The 22170-nt window shown below is 26.2% G+C and overlaps 1 protein-coding gene across 1 annotated transcript; it reads right to left on the bottom strand.

The window, feature by feature from the left end:
• Window positions 1-3536: 3536 nt before the first annotated feature.
• On the bottom strand, window positions 3537-19070 carry LOC114132962 (probable ATP-dependent RNA helicase spindle-E). Its single transcript, XM_050208049.1, has 25 exons — window positions 18179-19070; window positions 15827-16051; window positions 15547-15726; window positions 14386-14814; window positions 14046-14219; window positions 13062-13249; window positions 12852-13003; window positions 12424-12590; window positions 12193-12357; window positions 11095-11257; window positions 9739-9866; window positions 9267-9476; window positions 8973-9202; window positions 8570-8737; window positions 7662-7809; window positions 7168-7383; window positions 6438-6662; window positions 5609-5743; window positions 5339-5455; window positions 4793-4935; window positions 4568-4699; window positions 4364-4502; window positions 4185-4291; window positions 3864-4106; window positions 3537-3786 (listed from the first exon to the last, which is right to left on the bottom strand). The coding sequence occupies exons 2-25, from the start codon at window positions 16031-16033 to the stop codon at window positions 3591-3593; spliced, it is 4362 nt and encodes a 1453-aa protein (XP_050064006.1). The 5' UTR covers window positions 16034-16051; window positions 18179-19070; the 3' UTR covers window positions 3537-3590.
• Window positions 19071-22170: the final 3100 nt, after the last annotated feature.

The raw sequence follows: 22170 nt of genomic DNA, 5'->3' as shown, positions 1-22170 counted from the left end.
TTGACGGCGGCGCTTTGATATGCACGGCCGCCCAAACGCTCTAAATTTTTTGCATATTTTTCAAGTTATTTTCTGATTTTTTAATTTGAATTTTAAAAATTAAAGCTATTGCTTTCTCTTATACGATAAATACATACGTCTATGATTTTTTTTAATACCATATTACTATGATTATTGATTATTATAAGTATATATTAATATTATACATAATATAAAGTGTTTTCAGTACTACAACGCGTTAAGGGAGTACATTTCGAATTGTTATGTTTTCAATTTTTATGACATTTGATATGTTTTATAAAATTATTAAAAAAATAATATATATTTTATAGTTTCTCACTATCAAAAACAACATCTGAACTTTGACATTAGGAGGTATGACAATAAATTATGGATTTAACTTTCGGACATCGATTTACATCATATTATGATGACTGATAGCTAGACATTCAACTACCATTTTCACTAAATAAATATTTTAATATAAAAAAAAGAACCAGGCGTGCAACGGGACACGGTATCAGATTGTCCATATTATACTATATTGGTATTATAAACCTACTATTCACACATCGTCCGCAATCCGACTGCGTCGGATTGCCTACGTGGTGGGTTTAATTTTAATGGCGTTTAATTCGATTTTTCCCAATGATAACTGAAAATTCAACTTGAATGCTCACATGTTATTCGACTTTATACTTATTATCCTACAATACAATATTAGACTTTCGACGTCGAAGGCGCAGGTGAATTGCATTGTCAGATATAGATTTAGATACGTGATGTGATGATTGATAGCTAGACACTCAACTACTATTATCGCTAAGTACATTTTTTTTATATACAAAAAGAACAGGGCATGCAATGGGACACGGTATTACACCAGTTTAGGACTGATAGCTAGACACTCAATTACCATTTTTCGTATTAATTTACTCGACTTTAGTTTTCAGTACTTTTCCTACTTTTTTAGTGTGTGATTTTTTTCTAAACACCCGATTACAATTTCCGACCGAATTCCTGATAACACAATTTTCACCCGACCCCCTCGAAGGCGCCGAAGGTGGCTTCCACAAGCCCAGAAATCGAGGCACACCTAGTGAAATATAAAAATTTTTAAGATATAACACATTTACCTATAGTTTTATATTTAAATTGAACTTGCATTATTTTGCTACAATTTTAATTTAATAAATAAATATCTGACTCTAACATTGATGAAGCGGTTAAACTACAAATCTCAATCATTTAATGAAAATTAGATTTTGGTATCAAAAGTTTTATAAAGTTAATGGCCATTTTATGTGATAATAATTACTAAAATGTATAAATTATTTAATCTCTATGTATGAAAATAAATCTCTATTTCAATTGGTCACGGCATCACGTGTGAACGGCTGAACCGATTTCACTAATTCTTTTTTAGTTGTATTCGTAATTATCAGGATAAGGTTCTTACTTAAGAAAAAATTAAGAAAGTTGCACGGAAAATTAAAAAAAAAAAATAATAAAAAAATTAAAAATACCTACCGATTATTATTATTTTATTTATGGTAACCATGGTAACAAATTTTTATTATTATAATATATTTTCCCCGTTTTTACAACATTTTTCACTGATGATTAGATCCTATTGGTCGTAGCATAATGTTATAGGTATAGCTTAAAGCCTTTCTCGACAAATGGACTATCCAACACAACAATAATTTTTCAATTCAAATCAGCAGTTCTAGAGATTAACACGTTCAAACAAACAAACTCTTTAGCTTTCAAAAGGTTCTTATGAAATACAATTTTAGGAAAATCTACCAGAAAAATATCTACGGAATCTGGATGTAAAAAAACAACAACAATGACGTCACTTTATAGCAAGAAAATAAACTATATTTTTCTTTATTGTAAGGTCGCTATTGGTTATGATTGAATATAATAGTTGTAGTACTGTTGTTATATTTTATCAAAATAATAACAACTAAAATAAGAATTAGCGCAATCGGTGAATATCCACCGTACATCTCAAAATCACAGCAATAGACTAACAAGTTATATTGTTTTATCAACAGGCAACAATAAAAAAACCACAAAATGGCACATTATTGTATTTTATTATATTGTATTAGTAAAAAAATATTGATATAACTTTGAAACTTTAGGGTTAGAAATTATAAGGTTACGTACACATCTCGTAGGGGTCCACAATCCTCATGTGGTGGATTGTCTACCTGATAATATACTGCTCGCATAATCATAGAAGAGTCTCACGAGCAACGCCAAGCGGAATGACTATAATATTATTACCTGATAAACTCACTGACTGATAAAACCTAACTAGATGACATATCCTTTATAGTCAGGTTGTAGTAGAAAAAAATAGTTAAATAATAAAAAAAAAAAAATCAAGAAAATCATTAATTGTATTAAAAAGTTCAATAAATTATTAAAACAAAAAATAGCAAAAGGTATCACTCAGCTATACATTATAATGTATTGAGTGAATATATTAAGTTTGAATTCAATGAATCCTATACGAAAAATGATTTTGAATGGAGACGATCTTTTAGCCATATGCCCAATTTGGAGGATGGATTAGATCTTTAATTTTTTAATATATATAATATATATATTAACATTTACTTTAGATTATACACAATCTGTAAGAATAATTTTATAATAAGCATATTATGTGCTGTATACGTAAATATATATATATATTTTCTATTAACACGATTTACTTTTTTAAATTTATTCATTCATTTTTAAATTCATAATCAGTATCTAATAAAATAATAATCAAATTAAAATAAAATAATAATTATGGGATTTTGTAGCAAACTTGATTGTCGGTGTACAAGCATGTTGTCTAATAAGTAATAATTAATATAAATTCACAGAATATACACCTAATCAAATGTTGTTAATATTGCTACCAGCTTAAAAAAAGATTCTCACCCGAAAGTTCAATAATAGAATCATCTATCGATAGTTTTCGGAAACAGAATTATATGAATCATTTATTTGTCACGTGCAATATTCCATATCAAATAACTTATTTTGAAGTATACCTAGTATTACCTACCAAATACATTTTAGTAAGTAAAAATAAACTGCTAAGTACTGGATCTAAAACACGAAATTAATTTTCTTTAAATTGTTTAAATGCCAAGAGGAGTCACAAAACGATTCAAATGACGAATTTAGATCTTTGATAATAAATAAAATTTATCTATTTGTCTACAATCAAGTTTAATATATTTGAGCGAGAAGCCCACCTCGTCTGATCAAATTGCGGTATGAGTTTATCAACAATAGTATTTACAACATTAATATACGGGATAGAACTATGAGAAAAAAGGAAATTCTAGTCATATTGGCAAAAATAAATTGCGACACTGTATATTAGCACTGCATCCGTGCTTATAAAATAAGAAAACTAAAACCTTTTAAATTGAAAATGGATACATTTCTTTATTGTTAAGTTAAATAAATGTAATAATACTTGTTATAATTGTTTTTAACTTATAAATCAAAATGTCATTTGATCTTAAAATTGTATTATACATTAAAAAACAATAATATTAAAATAGATTAGTTTACAAGTCATTAATATCTTGAAATGGTCCCGTATAGTGCAAATATAATTCTTCTCTAGCTAGTTTATAACGTTCAATATGCTGGTAATTGTCAAAATGCATAATAACGGATAGCTCATTAGTAAACTCCAATTCACATAATGGACAGTTAAGTTGTTCTGAACAACGTGCGCTGGTATATTTGGAGTAACTAAAGCTAGAAGAAAAAAATGATTACAATTTGTAATTTTATTATAATATTGTATACTATTTTTATATTATTTTTAAACATACAATTCTTCTAATCTTTTGATTTTGCTTAGTTTAAACATTAATTTTTTACACTCGGAAGCAGACATTTTTTGTGATAAAATAGTGCCCCAAATCAATTTATAAACATCAGAACCAGCCATCGGGTGATTAACTGAGCTATTTTCTTGGTATGGTGACAGCAATCTTAATTTTTGAATTTCTGACCACATATATTTTCTTGTGTAGCATTCTGGCCCTTTAAACTTTGTAGGTTGGCTGAATATTCTTCATTAAACAATGTTTAGAGATGAGTACAGAAAATTGTAATAAAATAAAAAAACTTAATATTAGGTATGTACATACTCTTTTAAAGATAGTTGTAAGCTATGCTGTATTTGAAAAATATCACCAGGACCTTCTTCGTCCTCTGGATTAACGCATCTGTTCAACAGCATTCTTATAATATTTATCTAATAGAAAATAAAAACCATTTTAAACAGCTACAAGGTATTAAACATAAAACACCGCGGTTATTTATTTACCTTTTTCAAAAGATTAAGATCAATAACAGTATCAAAGGTAATCTCAATATCATTTTCTTCGAACAATGGCTTACCAGTTTCTGGGTGATAACCTAAACCACAAATGGCTCCAATCATTTTAGTATAAGAAGAATTGTATCTAAGAACAAAGTGGAATATGAATATAGTACATAAACAATTATTTTAATTTTTAAAAAAGTATACCTGATTTCCACGCACGGCGAGAACATCAGACAGATAAATGATGGCATTCCAGGGATATTTGGCATCATAGTTGTATCCCAAAGAGTTAATTTATTACTTTCATTTAAACATAGATTTCCAGCAACAAACAATCTAGTGAAAAATAAAAATTTAAATAAAAATAATACCAATAATTATTGTTAATAATATAGGTATGTAGAATTAGGAAGATTGTATTATGCTTGCCTCTCATGATAATCCTTAGGGTCAGTATCCAATAAAACAGAATTAACGGATTTACATTCTATTTTTACATTTTTAGAAGTACTATTACGACTTATTCCATTTACTGACATTTCAAGTGGACTTATAGGCCCTTTTAAATTGTGCTAAATTAAAAAGTATATGTGTATAATGTATAAATATGTACATATGTATCATTAATCATTTCATTATTATTCAACTATCATAAATTCAATTCAATTATAAGTTACAAAATCAAAATTGACAGTTATAAAAAATTAGGTGCATAACTCATTGAACATGAATAAGAATAAAAAATTATTTTAGATTTAATTAATAGTGATAAATCATATTATACAAATTATATTAAAATAATTAAATTTATAAAGCTAAATAAAATCAATTATGAAAATATTTAGTATCATATAGTGAATTTATAATAATTTATTAAAAAAAAATTGTAAACTATTACAAATACAATGGTTATTTTATTATAATTATAAGTTCTAATTAAATGACTACGAGTAAAATATATTTATTAAAACTTACAATTGTATATGACTCTTCTTTTGTAGGACTTTTTATGTTAAGGCATACAGCATTAGATTTCTGATGCATCTCATTGTTAACACATCCTACAATCTTTAATCGTTTTTCATGATCTTTCTAAAAATAAAAATGTAAAGTTAAACTATTTTTTATTAAGGTTGCAGAAATTTCAAATTATCAAAAATGTTGTGATCCATAATAAGTATAATCAATAATTTTTAGACTCATCAAATATATTGATAATATATATTAGGTATTTATTATTAATACCTTTGAAGCAAAAGACTCTTCAGAACGAATAGCTAATTTGTTGTTAATTAAGTATTCTGAAATTGAAATGTTTTCTTCTTCATTTATGAAGGTTAGATCTTCAAATGACACAACACCATCAACTATAGAATATATCTTAAACATAAAAAAATTGTCACAGGTCAATGATTAAACTACATTTGAACATCGATTAACAATATAGTAACACAGAAATATTTTATAACATTTATTTGAATTTAATACATGTATTTATACTTAAAATATCTTTTATTTTTTACAAAATATATTATAGTACTTAATTTAATTTTAAATGTTTTATATTATAAAAATATTTCAAAAATCAATGAAATCCATTATGAACATAATCGCAACTTGCAGTTTGGGAACATTTGCTCTAAAATATATAATATTAGGTACTTTTACTTCTTATTAATATGTTTTGGTTTGTTGTTTATGAATTAGTTAAAAAAATAAATACATTTTTCTTTTAAACAAACACAATATATCTAATTGAACTAAGTACGAAGTTTAATCAAACATTTGATTTTCTAATTTATCAATAGTCAATAAAATTAAATATCACGAAAAAATAATTGAGTTTAAATTATGTAATTATATTTTTATGAGTAGTAACTTTTAATAAATCCTATAATAAGGTGTAGAAAAAAAACATAATTATTAATCACATAGGGGATAGATTTAGTTAAGATTTCTAATAACATCACAATCACAAAAAATGTATGGTTTCAAAATGTTAATGTTATTGTTATCATAACTCATTAAATGAGTAATTTACTTTCATTAGAATTAAAATGGTAATCAAACTTACCGTTCCTTTTGCGTTTTTTAATAGTTTACCAACAATATACATATTAGTTTCTTCAGACCAATCATCATTCAATTGTCTATTTATAGGTGAATGTATTTTTGCAATTTTACATTGGAAAGCTAAAGTTGGAAAACTATAAACCTGTTTTTTTATATATTCGTCTTTAATGTTAAATATGTCTTCATTGCACAATTGAACGGATTCTCCAAAATCAATCAATAAAAACTGAAAAAAAAAATTTATTTTACCTATTGGTACATGGATAATATACAACAGAGGTAGTTCCTAAATTATTTTTTTGCATACCACTCATGTACATTAAAAAATATGTAGTGTACCACTAATAATTAAAAATAGAACTGTTCAATATTTGCACACATTTATATCAAAATGATAGCGGAGTAAAAGTTAGAAGAAATTATAGAAATTATCTAAGTCTGTGAGCGATGAGTGTCGACAATTAATGACTTAATAATTATCAACAAATCTATACCTAAATCAATTGATGTGTGATGGGCTTTTTGTTTAATATTGTATTTTTGTAATTTGAGATAATAATAATGTACAAACATAATAATAAAATAATATTTATACAAAATATAAAATTCAATTTATAATAATATTAGATATTTTTATTACTTTCATGTTGTTTTTTACATACTACCGGTGTTACGCACATACCATAGTTTGGAAACCTCTGATGTATATTAAGATAAAAATAATACATTACTTTGTATTCTTTTTTAGGACCACGAGGGAACTCCATTAATTTTCCTCTATATTTTTCTTCTTGATACATCACAATATAAATATCATCTATCACTAAATTGTCTGGATTAGTTTCTATGAGACTTATTTCATTATTAACAAGCTCCCATAATTTAAATAATATATTATTATGTTTTTCATCCAGAAGCTGAGCCCAAAAACGATCTACAGATTCAAACTGTAATAAATAAAAATATATAATTATACCTTGCAGCATTTTTATATGTTAGGTATATTACTGTTACTTTTTAAAAAATTAAAATTGCATTAACTTAAAAGAATGATTTTATGTTAAGAAATAAAATCACAAAAACCACCAATATATATTTTATTGATGCAATTAGAATCTAAAATAATACTTTTTTCCCCTATTTGTTTAATTTTGTGACTACAAAGTTACAATAACTTAAAATAGATCTATTTTAAAAAATATTTTTATAATTTATAGTTACTTACATATGTTACTGTTATGATAATATCTTTATTGTTGAATTCAGTTTCTTCAAGTATACAACGTTGAATTGGTAATACTTCCTTTGGAGTTATTTTCTGTGCGGCCATTTGTTGAGTTATCAATTTTAGTTTTTTTTTTGCATCATTAGGTCTATAATTAATAAAAGTATTATTAAATAACATTAATTAAATGATAGATAAGTGATCCAAACATTTCAATTTATAATATTATAATTTATTAGTTGTATACTTAAAATTATTTTTATTTTTGACATTTTAAATAAATCAAGAGTTACATAATACATCAAATATTTGTGATAATAAAGTTATATTGTTATAAAGCAATGTCTTAAAAACAAAAAAAATATATCCCTGGAGAAGTGTTCTCATAATAATTTTTCATTATAATAGTGTTAAAATGTTTGATATGATATTAAAGTTAGTAATATATTAGATTTGTAACGTTTGCAGATAATTATTTTAATATTTTATACTATTTAGTTTTTATTAAAAGAACGTCACAACTGCATGTGTTTTACATACACACAATATAGCTAATTGTTGTCCAACGAAATCAGTATTATGCTAATGTAATAATATTATACAGAGCATCACAAAAACCTTTATTGATATTTTAATTTTAGAGTGAGTTATATTTATGTATAAAATAATAAAAAGTTAAAATTCTTGTAACTGACTTAAATATTAAAATATCAATAAAAGCCTACAAGATGCCCTAAGTAATAATAATATTACCTCTAAATTTAATAATTAGTAAATATTCTTATGTTAAAGCTAACAGCATAAAATTGATACCACTGAACGAAACTTTGCAACGTAGTATAAATGTAAGATGGAGATAATATATATATGTATGACATCCTTTTAATAACGCTTATCAATTTACTTACTTCAGTAATGGTATTTTGAAATTAAATTTTAATGTACGCATTTTTATAGCCACATAAACACCATAGGCTATATTTCCTGGTACTAATTGATTTAGTTTTTCTTCATATTGATTAGTATTATATGCCATATTCTTTATATTTGACATTGGAAATTCCACAAACACTTTACTGAAAATAAAAATTAAGTATTTTGATCTTCAAAAAGAAAATATACATAACTCTTAAAATATTAACTATTATTTATATAATAATAGTATTCATGAACAGTGTTAGCATTTAAATACAATATTATCTAGTACTATAATATAGGAACTCGAATTCGACAATTGTAATATACCTAGATAGAATTGTAAACATATTATTTTATAAGTATTCAAATTAAAATGAATATAAGTTTTCTCACTTAGATTTATTAAAATACGCAGTTGGTTTTCCAACAAGTTTTTTGGGAAATAAGGATTCAATAGCTTCTTTATATAATTCTTTAGGTTGATCTTTTGGAAATCCAGTAAAATAAACTGTTTGATAAGGGTCGTGTTCTTCTAACGTTGTATGTACTTCATGTTCATCCATATATGCATTATTTGTTTTTGGTATGAAATAATTAGGATAAAATGCCCCAGCTAATATAACCTTGAATAGAAAGGTTTATTTTCAATTTCCAATACATAATTGTATAACTTTTTTAAATTTGTACCTTGCAAGCTATATCTTTTTCTTCCGGTTTAATCCATTTTATTTTGCCAGAATTTGCAATTATACCAAAATGTCTATTCAATCGATTAGATACATCATCAATCAGATCATATAACTCTCGCATTGCTGATAGTTGTATGTAGTTTTTCAAGGCCCATGTTTTTTCAAGATTTGGATTTTGATCAAATTCTGGCTTACTTTCAAGCCAACTCTAAAAAAATAAAATCATTACCAAATTTTAACTTCAATCAATATAATATGATACTACAGTGAAACTGCAATACAACGAACTTCCATTTAATGCAATTTTTTTTTTTAACGAATTATTTTTAAGAACCATGTCCTTCATTTTTAGTTTTGCGTTAATTCTATTAAATAAATCCCTCTATAATACAATTTATTTTTGTTCCCCATGAGACTTAATTAAATAGAAGTTTCGCTGTATAATGTAGAGTTAATAAGATTTTTAGTACTTGATATGCACCAATATATGCAATTGGATCACTACAAGAATAATTAGCCCAAATTAGGTTTTGTGTATAAGCTTCTAAACGTTGATTAAAAGGCTGACTAAATATACTTTTTATTGATAGACCACATGCTGAAAACAAATATAGGTTTTAAGTTGATTATCAAAAAATAATTCAATTTTCATGTACAGTACAATATAATAAAGTACCTATAATCTGACCATATATTATATATAAAGAAGTCAGAAACTTCTTATAATTTAATTATAATATGGGATTTTTTTAATATAAACACCTGTCGAGAATAGTTAAGTATGGAATTCTTTCAATTATAAACAGAGTTATTTGATTTGGTTTATTTTAATAAATATTATGTCATGATAATATAGTGACATTCTTTAAACACTTTTATGTATTGACTTGTATACTTGGTTTCAAATTCTGACAATCAATTAATAGTAGTATTAGCATTATTAACTGTATTTATATGAAATATATTAAATGTCAGTAAATTTCATATTGAATCACTTCAAATTATGCGGTGGTTATGAATGTGTTAAGTACCGAAATCAATAATTACTAGAGCTTGGATTAATATAAATTTATCTTATATGAAATCTATCGGGACAAGTAGTAATCTATTATTGATTAGGTTTTTGTGAATCATACATAAGTCGTGTTTGTCGTGATCCGAGTACGAGTAATTTTCTTTCGATTTAATTAATTTAAATATTATATTTAAAATATTGAAATACAAAATACTACAAAAAATGAATCACATATAAATATAATATAAGTTTTGGTAAACATATGAAAAATAATGAGAATAAAAAACATTTTTTTTTTTTCATATTTTAGATTCTGAACGGAGTGAATGTATTGATTTTACAATGATGTGTGTGTTTTTTTTTTGTGTCTGTCGACAACATTTAAACAAAAAATTATAAGAATACATAGGCACAATTTTTTTTTATTATCATTTGAAGTTCAAATTTTGATAAAAACTCGTCAAAATCATGAATATTTGCAAATTATTTTGTAGTTCAAAATTCATAAAATTGTTTATATTTATATCTAACGTTAAATATTTTAAACTGACAAATCATCTCCTTTCAGAATCGTTTTTCGTATACAATGATACCCATCATTGCATTCAAATTTAACATACCCTAGTCCGAAGTCCACCCCACCCCCTAATGTACAGCAGAGCGGTACCCACTTGCCGACTTTTTTTATTTTATAGGGTATATTCCTACAAAATAAGAGCATAAATGCTTTTATAGTGCATATTTCTGAGGTTTTTAGAGTATATAAATCCGGAACCTAATATTAACATAAAAATACATTGCTATTATTTACCCATTATGATCGCTTCATTTAAAATATTAAAAATATATCCAAAATAAATTAATTTTGACATTGGTGGTTCTAATGGCAAATGTGCCATTACTTTTCCCATATATGTTAAATCACCATCCACTGATGAAATTACTCCATTTACTGTTGATAATAGTGCTCCTACCTAAAAAAAATTAAATTACTATAAAATCAATATATTTTATTAAAATTAATTACAACCTAAAACAGTTATTACCTATACTAATTTTAATGGTATAAACCAGTGGTTTTAAAACTTGTATTATACACGGCACACCGTAAATTTAAAAAACTGTTCACGGCATACTGACTTTTTTTTAAATGAACAAAATTGTTTTGAATTAATTATTAATTTATTTTCTTAGATCAAAATTCAATGCAATCGGTAATTTATGGGAAAACTGCTGCACCCAGTTTGAAAACCACTGGTCTAAACTCTAAAGTTTTAAATCCATCAGTTAAAAGAAAGCTACACCAGCATGTGTTGCCTTCTTCTTACAAATGTAAAACATTGCAAAAACTGTTTAGCGCGAAAACAACCTAGCTATTATAGTCATAACTAAGAAATCAAATTTTCACCACTTAAAAGAACTTAAGCTGTGAAATATCATTTTTATTTTTATGATATAACTTATACAATATTAATACTTATAACTATTTGTGTTCAGCTGCTTTATTTTGTGCATACTTCTATTTACTTCAACAACAAAGCTTATTAGCATTCAGGTTAACATATATTTATTTTTTAATTACACATTTTGTTTTTTATGATGTTTTTAATCTTTAAGCAAGTTATGCATGAATAAAATATTACAATTTAAAAATTCCCATAAGCCACTTAAATTAGAACGTCATAAAAAAAATATAGATTAGGTTTTTATCTTTAAGTTTGGTAATTAAGTAAATTTACTTAGGTAACTATTAAAAGTTATTGAACAACATTAGAACTAATTTGCTAAATTGTACATAGTTAAACAAATACCACATATGAATGTGGGATGATTTCTCTACACATTATTCTATTGGTTGTTTATAAATAGATAAACAGCAATTAGTTAAACTTTTCATACATAATATTACCTGTTGAAGAGTACGAATTGTGAGTATAATATTTTGTAAACATGGTACATCCAACGCGCTTGCAAGTAGTTTTTCAGGTGTTCCCATATTCAATAATTTAGACATTAATACTACGCGACTGAGAGAACAACGACTCATTTCTGGCAATTCATTATCTTCAAGTTTCTAGATGATTTATAACGATAAAAAATAAAATAGAAAACAAAAATAAAAATTAAATAGAGCAATTACATTAAACATCCTTCTAGGAATCAACCTATAAACACAACCATTAGCCACACGACCCACTCTTCCAGCTCTTTGATTACAATTACTTTTTGATGCCCAAGTCATAATTAACATGGAATAATTGGATCTAATTTCATTTTTTAATTGTTTCATTAAACAAAAATCAATCACTGAAAATAAAGTTATAGAGGTTTTTTATTTAATTACATTTAGTGTTAAAATACTAGATAATACTACACATGAAAATAGTATGTGTAAACAAGTAAATAAAAGTCTATTATTTATTTTAATTATTTGTAAACCATGCATGTCCATGATTAATATGCATTCAATTTAATTTTTTTTAACTGTTAAAATGATTAAAAACTGTTTATCAGTAATTATTTGATAAATTAAGTATTTAAATACAAAAAATAGGTATTCTTAGTTACCAAAAGAAACATCAGGTACAGTTATTGAACTCTCAGCAATATTAGTGGACAAAATAATTTTGCGATAATTTAATGGCGCCTGTATAAAAATCTTGTCTTGTTCTTCACTTGTTATTGATGAATGTAATTGTATAAGAATCCATTTATGATTTCTAAAATTTACTTGATTAGTAACTTGATTAAATAAATAATAAAATAAAATATTTTTACTCCAAAGTCATTAAATCCTCCATACGTCTATGCATTTCTTCAATTTCGTAAATACCGGGTAAGAATATCAATACAGATTTTTTGTTGTCATTATCTACTTTCATTTGATCAAATGCTTTAACTAATTGAACAGCTGTGTCATATCCATTTTCATCTATTTGAGTTTTACTTAAATCCATTCTCTGAGCCTAAATTATATAAAAAAATTTAAATAGGTACATATATGCAATTAAGACATCAAAGACATTAATGGATACCTACATTGTATACACTAATTTAAAGAACAGAGAAACTTACTATATAAAAATTGAAATATAATTTACAATTTTAGATAAACATAATTTAACAGTTTATATATTTTTTATTTTTATTTTTTACACAAGAATCAAAAATCGATTTTGTATTGACTTTAATGTTGTCTGTATCAAACCTTCTTTACTAGTTAACCAAATAGTAGAGTTGTTTTTTTGTTTTTCGAGAATGTTAATAGTTTGTATTTAGAAATACATAAAAATGTATTTTACTATTATTAATACAGTAAAATGAAATATTTTTTACAAAAAACAAATCACATTACCTATACATATATACAATATATATTATGTAATAATTATTATAAAACTATTTCATATAATATAGATAGTCATTTATTAACTTAGTAGTCAATATTATCACTATAAAATTGTGTGTAAACAAATTATTTTGAATATTTCAATGTACCTATTAAATCAATAATAATAAACATAATGGCAAAAAGTCTCAAATCTCTGGACTGAGAATTTTCTCTTTTAACCAAAAACGGTACCATTAGATTAAACTTTTTACTAGAAGCTACCTCGGGAGTTGAAGACCAATATATTTTTTCAATTACAGATAAAAAGAAATAACATATTCAATATTCAGAATCTAAAATAAAAATCTAATAATTTGTTTTTTTGGTAATATAAATACTGACTATACTGCATATAACATAATTATACTTACAGCAGGTATCAATAAATATAAATCATCCAAATATAATACATCAACACTATAGTTGGATGGCTTTTTGACTGAAACTATTGATGCTGCTAGATGTCTATTAAACGGATGTCCATAATAATCACTAAAATAATCTCTTAATTTTTCAATTTCTGCTGTAGCAGACATAAGTATTACCTGAATAATTATAAAAAAAAAATTTAAATATTTATATTAATATTCTATTGATAGTTCATAATAATTTCATACAATAATCTATGAATGATATAATTATGATGTATTATTTTATTATGTTAAATGAGTTAATTCTTGTGGGAAATTTGTACAGTCTAAAAATACTTACACGAGTTGATTGAGAGTTTATCTTTTGTAACTTCTTTATAACTAATAATAAAAAATCCATTTCAAGTGTTCTTTCATGAACTTCATCTAAGATAATATGAGAAAATTCAGAAAGGCTTTTTGCTTTAATAATTTTTAACAACAAAATTTCTGTAGTGCAATATAAAATTTTTGTTGTGCTTGGATTATAATTTTTTTTACGCCCAACTTGATATCCAACTAAGACTCCATCTTTGCAAGAACGTTCTCTATTTACTTGCTTGGACACTGAAATTGCAGCTATACGTCTAGGTTGAGTAACAATAATATTACAATATTTCTTTTTACTCATACAGTCATCTAAAATATACTGAGGAACTTGAGTACTTTTTCCACATCCTGTAGCACCAGATATCAAAACTGTACAGTTTGAATCAATGGAATTAATAATCTACAAAAAAAATTGATATTATACATACTATGTTATGTGCATAATGAGAACATATTATGTTGAATATAAAATTTGTTGCTAACAGAATTATAGAAAAAGGAAATTCATCCCATCATAATTTATTTTTGTTATGTACTTATTTGAATAAGTTTCTACACCATTGATGTTTTGAATAATGCACTGGATTACCAGGAAGAGATTTACACGAGAATTAGGAAATGAAAAGGTTTGAATGTGATGATAATTTTGAGATGAATGTGGAGTAATGTTTGGAGACTATTTTTTGTACTGTTTCGATTTTTAAGTCTAAAGAATCATACTTTTGAATATGTACCAGAGAAAAAAATTTACGAGACAAATGGCTATTGACTAGAACACCTGGTATGAATTTGTGAAAGTTGGTTTAAAAACCACTCATGGACTGTAATATAGTATGCGATCTACAGGTAAATTACGAGTATAGTGTGTGATCTACTGATGATTTACAAATAAAGTATGTGGTATTTTTTTTTTTGTGCTACTTATTGTATTTAACAGTAGAGTAATATCATTGGATATTTTGTGTCATTATGTGTATTTCATAACAAAAATCCTTATATTTATCAAGTTTACTCATTGTATTATTAATATATTGTAAATAAAATAAAAATTACATTTACCTATTTTTTTACATCTTATATTATTAGTTATAAAACTGTAATAATAAGCCTTAAATATTCATAACAATATTACCTTATCTTTAGAGTCAGCAATTTCTAAATCATTTGACTTATTAGAAGGATCTTTAAATTTATAATGTTCAAAAGGCTTAATTTTATCCATATCTAAATCTTTTAGATCAGCCACTGAATTTGCATAAGTAATACTATCAACTGAACTCGTGTTTGAATTATGTAAAGCCTTTATTGATAACTAAAAAATAAAATAAAATTTTAACATTATAAAATTAAATAACATATAGGAACAACACACATATATTATTAAATAATAAACTAATAAAATATGACAGTACTTCATTGTATTCTTTATTTTCTTTGTCATATTCGTTCGGATCAGTATTGACAAAACTTCTATTCTGTTCATCATCGTCATCATAATAATGACTAGACTGTGATAGATCTGAATTATATTCATGATCTGTGTCAGTATAGTCTAAATCAGATTCAGGCAACACTTTTTCTTCAATATTTCCTTTTGCAAATAGTTGCAACCAAGCCATAATGATATCTTTTTTATTCTACATAAAAATAAAAATTACAAACATTAAATACATAAGTATGCAGATAAAACAATACACAAAATATATTAGAATAGAACTTAACAATGAAATCACATACAAAATGTATTTTTTTGAATCAAGTAATTACGTACCAAAGCAAATGTTTCATATAAAACAAATACAAAATTTAAAAACCCTACTTATCATACCTAAATACTTATATTTTTCTCATGTTTTAAGGGGGTTTTTTTTTTGATTGCACCAATCATACTATGTAGTATAGATACATAGGTTCTATTTTTATGTTAAATTTTCAAGTATAATTTATAGTCAAAAAAAGTATTAGGTGTCACCATTAAAACGATTTATATTAATATAACTTTCTAAATAATCTATTGGCCATATTTTAATGATGTTAGCCTAGAAATCATAATACAGTGTATCCAGGGCCGGATTTAAAGGAGGGCAACCGGGGCGATAACTTCGGGTCCTCTACTAATGAGGGGCCTTCACAATAGTGATTTAGGAAAAAAGATCTTTCAAATTACAAGTGCACTGTCACTCCGCCGTCCCGTCGAAAGTGACCATGTTTGTATATAACCTTGAATCTACTTTGAAAAAAAATTGTTCATTTTATTTGAAAAATAATTTGGGGTCAAGGGGCCCCAAAAATCCGGTTAGGTAAATCCGGTTCTGAGTGTAACGATTATATGCAACCTGCACGATAGTATCCTGACAGTTTCGAACGATATATTAATTGGACGTTGACGAGATAACAAAATATCAAACTCTCTGTCGTCGACGGCCTACATTAAAATAATATTTGTGTCTCGCTATTAGCCCATAAACAATTTTCAATGTACCAATTAACTAGGATAAATTATAACATTATTTAAGTTACGATATATCATGCTTTTTAAGTATTATCTTAACTCAAGTATACAATAATCATCAACGGTCGTCGATCATGACAAAATATATTTTACGTAAACGGTTACAAATTAAAAAATTTAAAATAAACTAAATCACATTTACAACTATAATATGAATTATTATCTATTTAATCTATGAGCCATACCTGTAGCCATGTAAACTAAATAGTTCATTAGCCGTGGATTCTCAAATTAAACCGGTTATTTCCACTGTTTCAACACATTAACACTTTCAGATCCCAGGCACATTACAATGAGCATACAATTGAATAATTGATATAAAATTACTGATAAGCGTGAAGTTGATTAAAATTATTATATAATTTGTTAGAAAACGTGATATTTTCGATTTCAGTTTAATCACAAATATGTTTACCTTTTAACACAGTGAGATTCTATAAAATATCAAGGAAAATAAGACGTCTTTGGTTTTTTTTTAATTTAATTTATCCGACGGTCTTTGATAACCTCAAAATTACCATGACACAATATTAACAGGTTGAACGCCATGAAATACTAAATGAGATTACACCAAACTATCTTCTCACGAAAGCCGACGTTTTTGATAGGTTATAGGCGACAGATAGGATAATAGAAATTGGATAATAAAAAATACTTGGATCGGCAATGGTATAGTACAGTAGAATCTCTCTTATTCGTAACCGACCCACCGGAACGGTGGCAATTTCCGATAATGGGTGACACACGGTGAACGAACAGATAACTGAGGTGAATGTAAAACCTCGTGGATTGTATAGTGGCGGCACACGGACCCGCACAAGTAAACCAAACAACGTCAGAACCGCGAGAAGTATATTAGCGGACGGAACACAAAGCACGAACTAAAATACGGGCAAAAATCCAACGGCAAAGGAAAGTAAAACCACGTGTTTGTAATGAACAGAAAAAAAGTGAAAACAGCAAGTCGGTCGTTGACCATAAACAGCTTGTGTCACGCTATTGTATTATTATTATAATTTTTGGAAAAATCGAGTAATTGACTTATATGTATGACTCAAATAAAAAATATGAAAATTGGTCGAACAAAAAAACCACGAAGTTCGCACGAGGTCTAAAATCACAAACGAAAAGATATTGATTGTAATATCCATTTTAATACAGTTTATTAAGATGACAAGGCGATAACCAAATGGACAAACGAAACTATTATAAAATAAAACGCATACTTATATTAATAAAAAATATTACTAACCTTTGAAATGGCGAACAGCAAGATGGACGTCTGATATGTGTTCTACTGAACAGTGAAGCCGCAAATGCATGATATATGGCAATGCGGCCCTATACAAGGTCTATTGAGTAGCGCGCAGGGCGGCGGACGAAAACTGGTCGATTCTCGCGCATGCTAGAGCGCGCTACCTGGTGCGTTCGGGCGGCGGCACGGTGCACCATTTATACAGTGTTGTATAATGTCACATGGAATGGGTATACCCATGGCTAAATAACTAGGTATGATCGCAACTTTGTGATACGCAGGTGTGGCCGCCACTGGCAGTGATAGATAAGAGGTATACCGACCGACGTAGTACGGTGATAAAAATCACTGCCAGTTAAGATTTCTTTCCATGCCAAATCGTGAATAGTACGTGAAGAATAGTACGTGCGCAGCCCAGAACGCAAATGCGTCTTAATGAGATCATACCTAGTTATTTAGCCATGGGTATACCGTTCAGTCCAGTGATAAGGAATTATATGTTAGGTATTAAGAGTTCAAACACTAACTTTAAAATTCAAAATTTCAAATTATTACCAACCATTTGACTTAGTAAATAGTTCCACTACGATTTTTGTGTATATGAATTTCTCAGTCTGGTCCCCAGAACCAGATACATTATATTTTTTCCTTTCGTTAAAATTTTAAATAGTATATAATCCGCTAGTATAATATGCCGTTGATACCGGAAGTATACAAAATATTTGTAATAAAGTGTACACATTTGGAAATAATTCACAATTACATATCCTAATTGCATCTAGTCTATTTAGTGGAGATTTTCCTACACGTGAAAGTTTTGTTTTCCATAAATTCAATTCCGCTTTTACTGTTTGAGTTCAGTAGATAGGTAAAAATGTACTAGCTCGTCAAAATTTTCTGATTCATAATCGTTTGAAAATAAACATTGGAAGTCTTGAAAAGTTATTGTTAAATTTCATTAAACGAAATTTACAATCAATACTTTAATTTAAGAAATAATATAACACTTAATTTTGTTTTATTTTATTGGTTATTTGTTTTTAAAATAGTATTACTTAAGTACCTATTCGACATTTCCATTATTGTGTATTTATTATGAAACAAACTTCCAAAAATTTTACGGTGAACCAAAAACCTTTCTTCCAATTGATTTATAATCACTGATTATCTGAATATAATACTCAGAATATATTATGATTAGGGTTTGGGACTTATTGTATTTGCATATTCTTTATGAATGACTGCAGAATAGTCTAAGTAACATATAAATTTGTTTTAACGAATTGAAATACAAGAATTTTAATTGCATATTTTTGCATATCTTGCCGTTTTCTAGGCATTTATTATCATAAATAGATAATTTGTCCATAGACCTTTTTTACCACAACTGGTCACGAGTCGTTATCAGTGGAAATACACAATGCGTCATCTATTTGTATTATACGTTTAAGGGGACGCTATATACGTACATGCATGACGTGTTGTCACTGTAAAGACGCGTAATATGGTTAAAAACTGTTTTTGCGGTATGACTTTACTCCCTCGATATTTATATCAAAATTATAAATCACATTGGAAAGAATTTTACCCATGTTGGTAGCGTTTTAAATGTTATGATAGTACCTAGGTATTAACCAATAGTATTTAACAATTAAATGAAAAAAACATAAAATTTTCATCAAACCAATAACTTTAACTGTACCTATTCATTTTATCAAAAAAAATCGTATACAGTATTTGCTTTTACCCACAAATTAAGATATATTTATCTTAATTGGTGCTTTTTCCGAATACAAACGTTATTTATGATGTATATTTGCTTCTGCCTTCTACTAAATATCTACTAAGTATCTATCTACTAGAATTAATTTAATTAATATTTTTTTTTGTGATGGATGGACATACTTTCACTAGACCTCTATTTTCTTTTTCGGTATTATGCAGTTTTTCAAAGAAATCCCATTTAATCGGATCGTTTTGTCCATTTTTTTTATTTATATCTAAGGTTAAAAAGTTGAACACTAAATTTTCCATGAGTTTTTTTTCAATTAGCTATAGAGAAAACTAATAAATAAATTATGTTAAGAGCGTTTGAATTTTAATTTTTTACGAAATCGCGTAATGTTAACGATTTATTCTCAAACGATTTTAAGTATTTGTTATTATTCAAAAAGTGTAAGTCGTAGATACTTGAAAATTTCACCATTTATTTAGATTGACATTTTTTTTTTACATGATTTAATTTTCAAAATATTTCGCTTATTTTAATGCTATTTATAGACATTTGAAATATTCGTCTTTGTTTAGTTTTTTTTTTATAAATATCGATAAAAATTTTTTGGCTTAGTCAAAATGGGAGCGCGTAAAATGTCCGAAAATATTTTGTCCGAACAGTATTTTTGCCGAAAAATATTTTATTCGAAAAATATATTTTAAGAAAAGTATTTTTTCAGAACCACATTTGATAAGAAAAATATAAAGTCAGAACCGTATTTTATCCGAAAAATATTTTAGTAGAAAATAAAAACACAGAAAATATTTTTTACGAAACGTATTTTATCCGAAAAATATTTTATAAGAAAATATTCACAAAGAAAACTATTTTATCTGAACAATGTTTTATTAGAAAAATATTTTACCCGAACCGTATTTTATTCGAAAAATATTTCATTCGAAAATATATTATCCGAACAATATTTTAGTCGAAAAATATTTTACCCGAACCGTATTTTATCCGAAAATTATATATGATGTAGGCTCAATGGTTAAGGCGTCGAATCCAAAAAGTTAGAGGTCGTCGGTTCGAATCTCACATCGTGTTAATAATTTTTTTTTCGTTTTTTCAATTCCTTCAAACGCAAATTATTTTTTAACTTTACATTAAATTAATACGTACTAAATGTGGGTTCTTTAATTGCGATTTAATTAAAATTTAAACATTCTGGTTGTTTTAAAATAAGATTTTTATTTTTTAAATTACCTATATGTTATTTAGGTTTTTTTAAAAAATTTAAAATCTATAAATAACATTTTTCATGAATAATTATAATACAAACATGTTATATACAAAATGATAACTGTTATCAAGAACATTAATAATTCTGATTTATTACGTTCTATTGTTCTCACAATGCCTACTATGTAAATGTCCAAAAAATTTTAAAAAGTATAAAAACGTATTGAGTTATGAGAATATAATGATTTTCATAATAACCTTAACTACATGTACAGTTGATGCAATGATGCTACTTAGTACTTATATTAAAATACCTTTCCTAAGATGTTTGTTGTAATATAGGATACAGTCTGAACTATTCTCCAATTTTTAGAATAATTTGTGATGTGCTACTTTGGACTTCAGTGTCAATAATGTCATACTCATGTATGTGGGTGCTATTGGTAACCAGCTAGAGAATTATACTTCCCAATACTTTGTTTACAGTATAAAATTGTATTATTATGGCAATATATTGACGATAGATACTAGAATGCATGAGTTGTTAGGTAGTGGTTACAGATTTATGTGTAGGTACCTATTGTATAATATGTATATCAAAGAATATAATATTTTGTAGGTATCTTAAAAACGTAAATATGTTTCTTATGTGTATAATGTATATAAATGTAAAGTTCAATATAAATGTATAATAAATCTATAATTTAGTTCATCATATTATTTTATTCTCATGTAGGTAGTTTTATAACTGTCAAATGAATAATTTAATTTTTTTTTTTTTGTATACATATAGGCATATTGCTAGTTGATATTGTATTTGAAAAATTTTGTATTAAACATAATGAAAACAGAATTGTTGTAATATTAGTAAGTACAATAGTTTTAACCTTCATCTACTAGTAGAATAAAATTGATTGAATACAAGTGATAAATTTATTGCATACAACTTAATTTGCTATAATTATTTGAAAATCTTCTTAATGTCTAAACTTTACACATTTTCCACTCTTCTTTAAAACATTATTTATAGATT

The sequence above is a fragment of the Aphis gossypii genome, chromosome X, assembly GCF_020184175.1.
Source record: "Aphis gossypii isolate Hap1 chromosome X, ASM2018417v2, whole genome shotgun sequence".
NCBI lineage: Eukaryota > Metazoa > Arthropoda > Insecta > Hemiptera > Aphididae > Aphis > Aphis gossypii.
The sequence above is the reverse complement of the archived record's forward strand: the minus strand, read 5'-3'. Positions and strand labels throughout refer to the sequence as shown.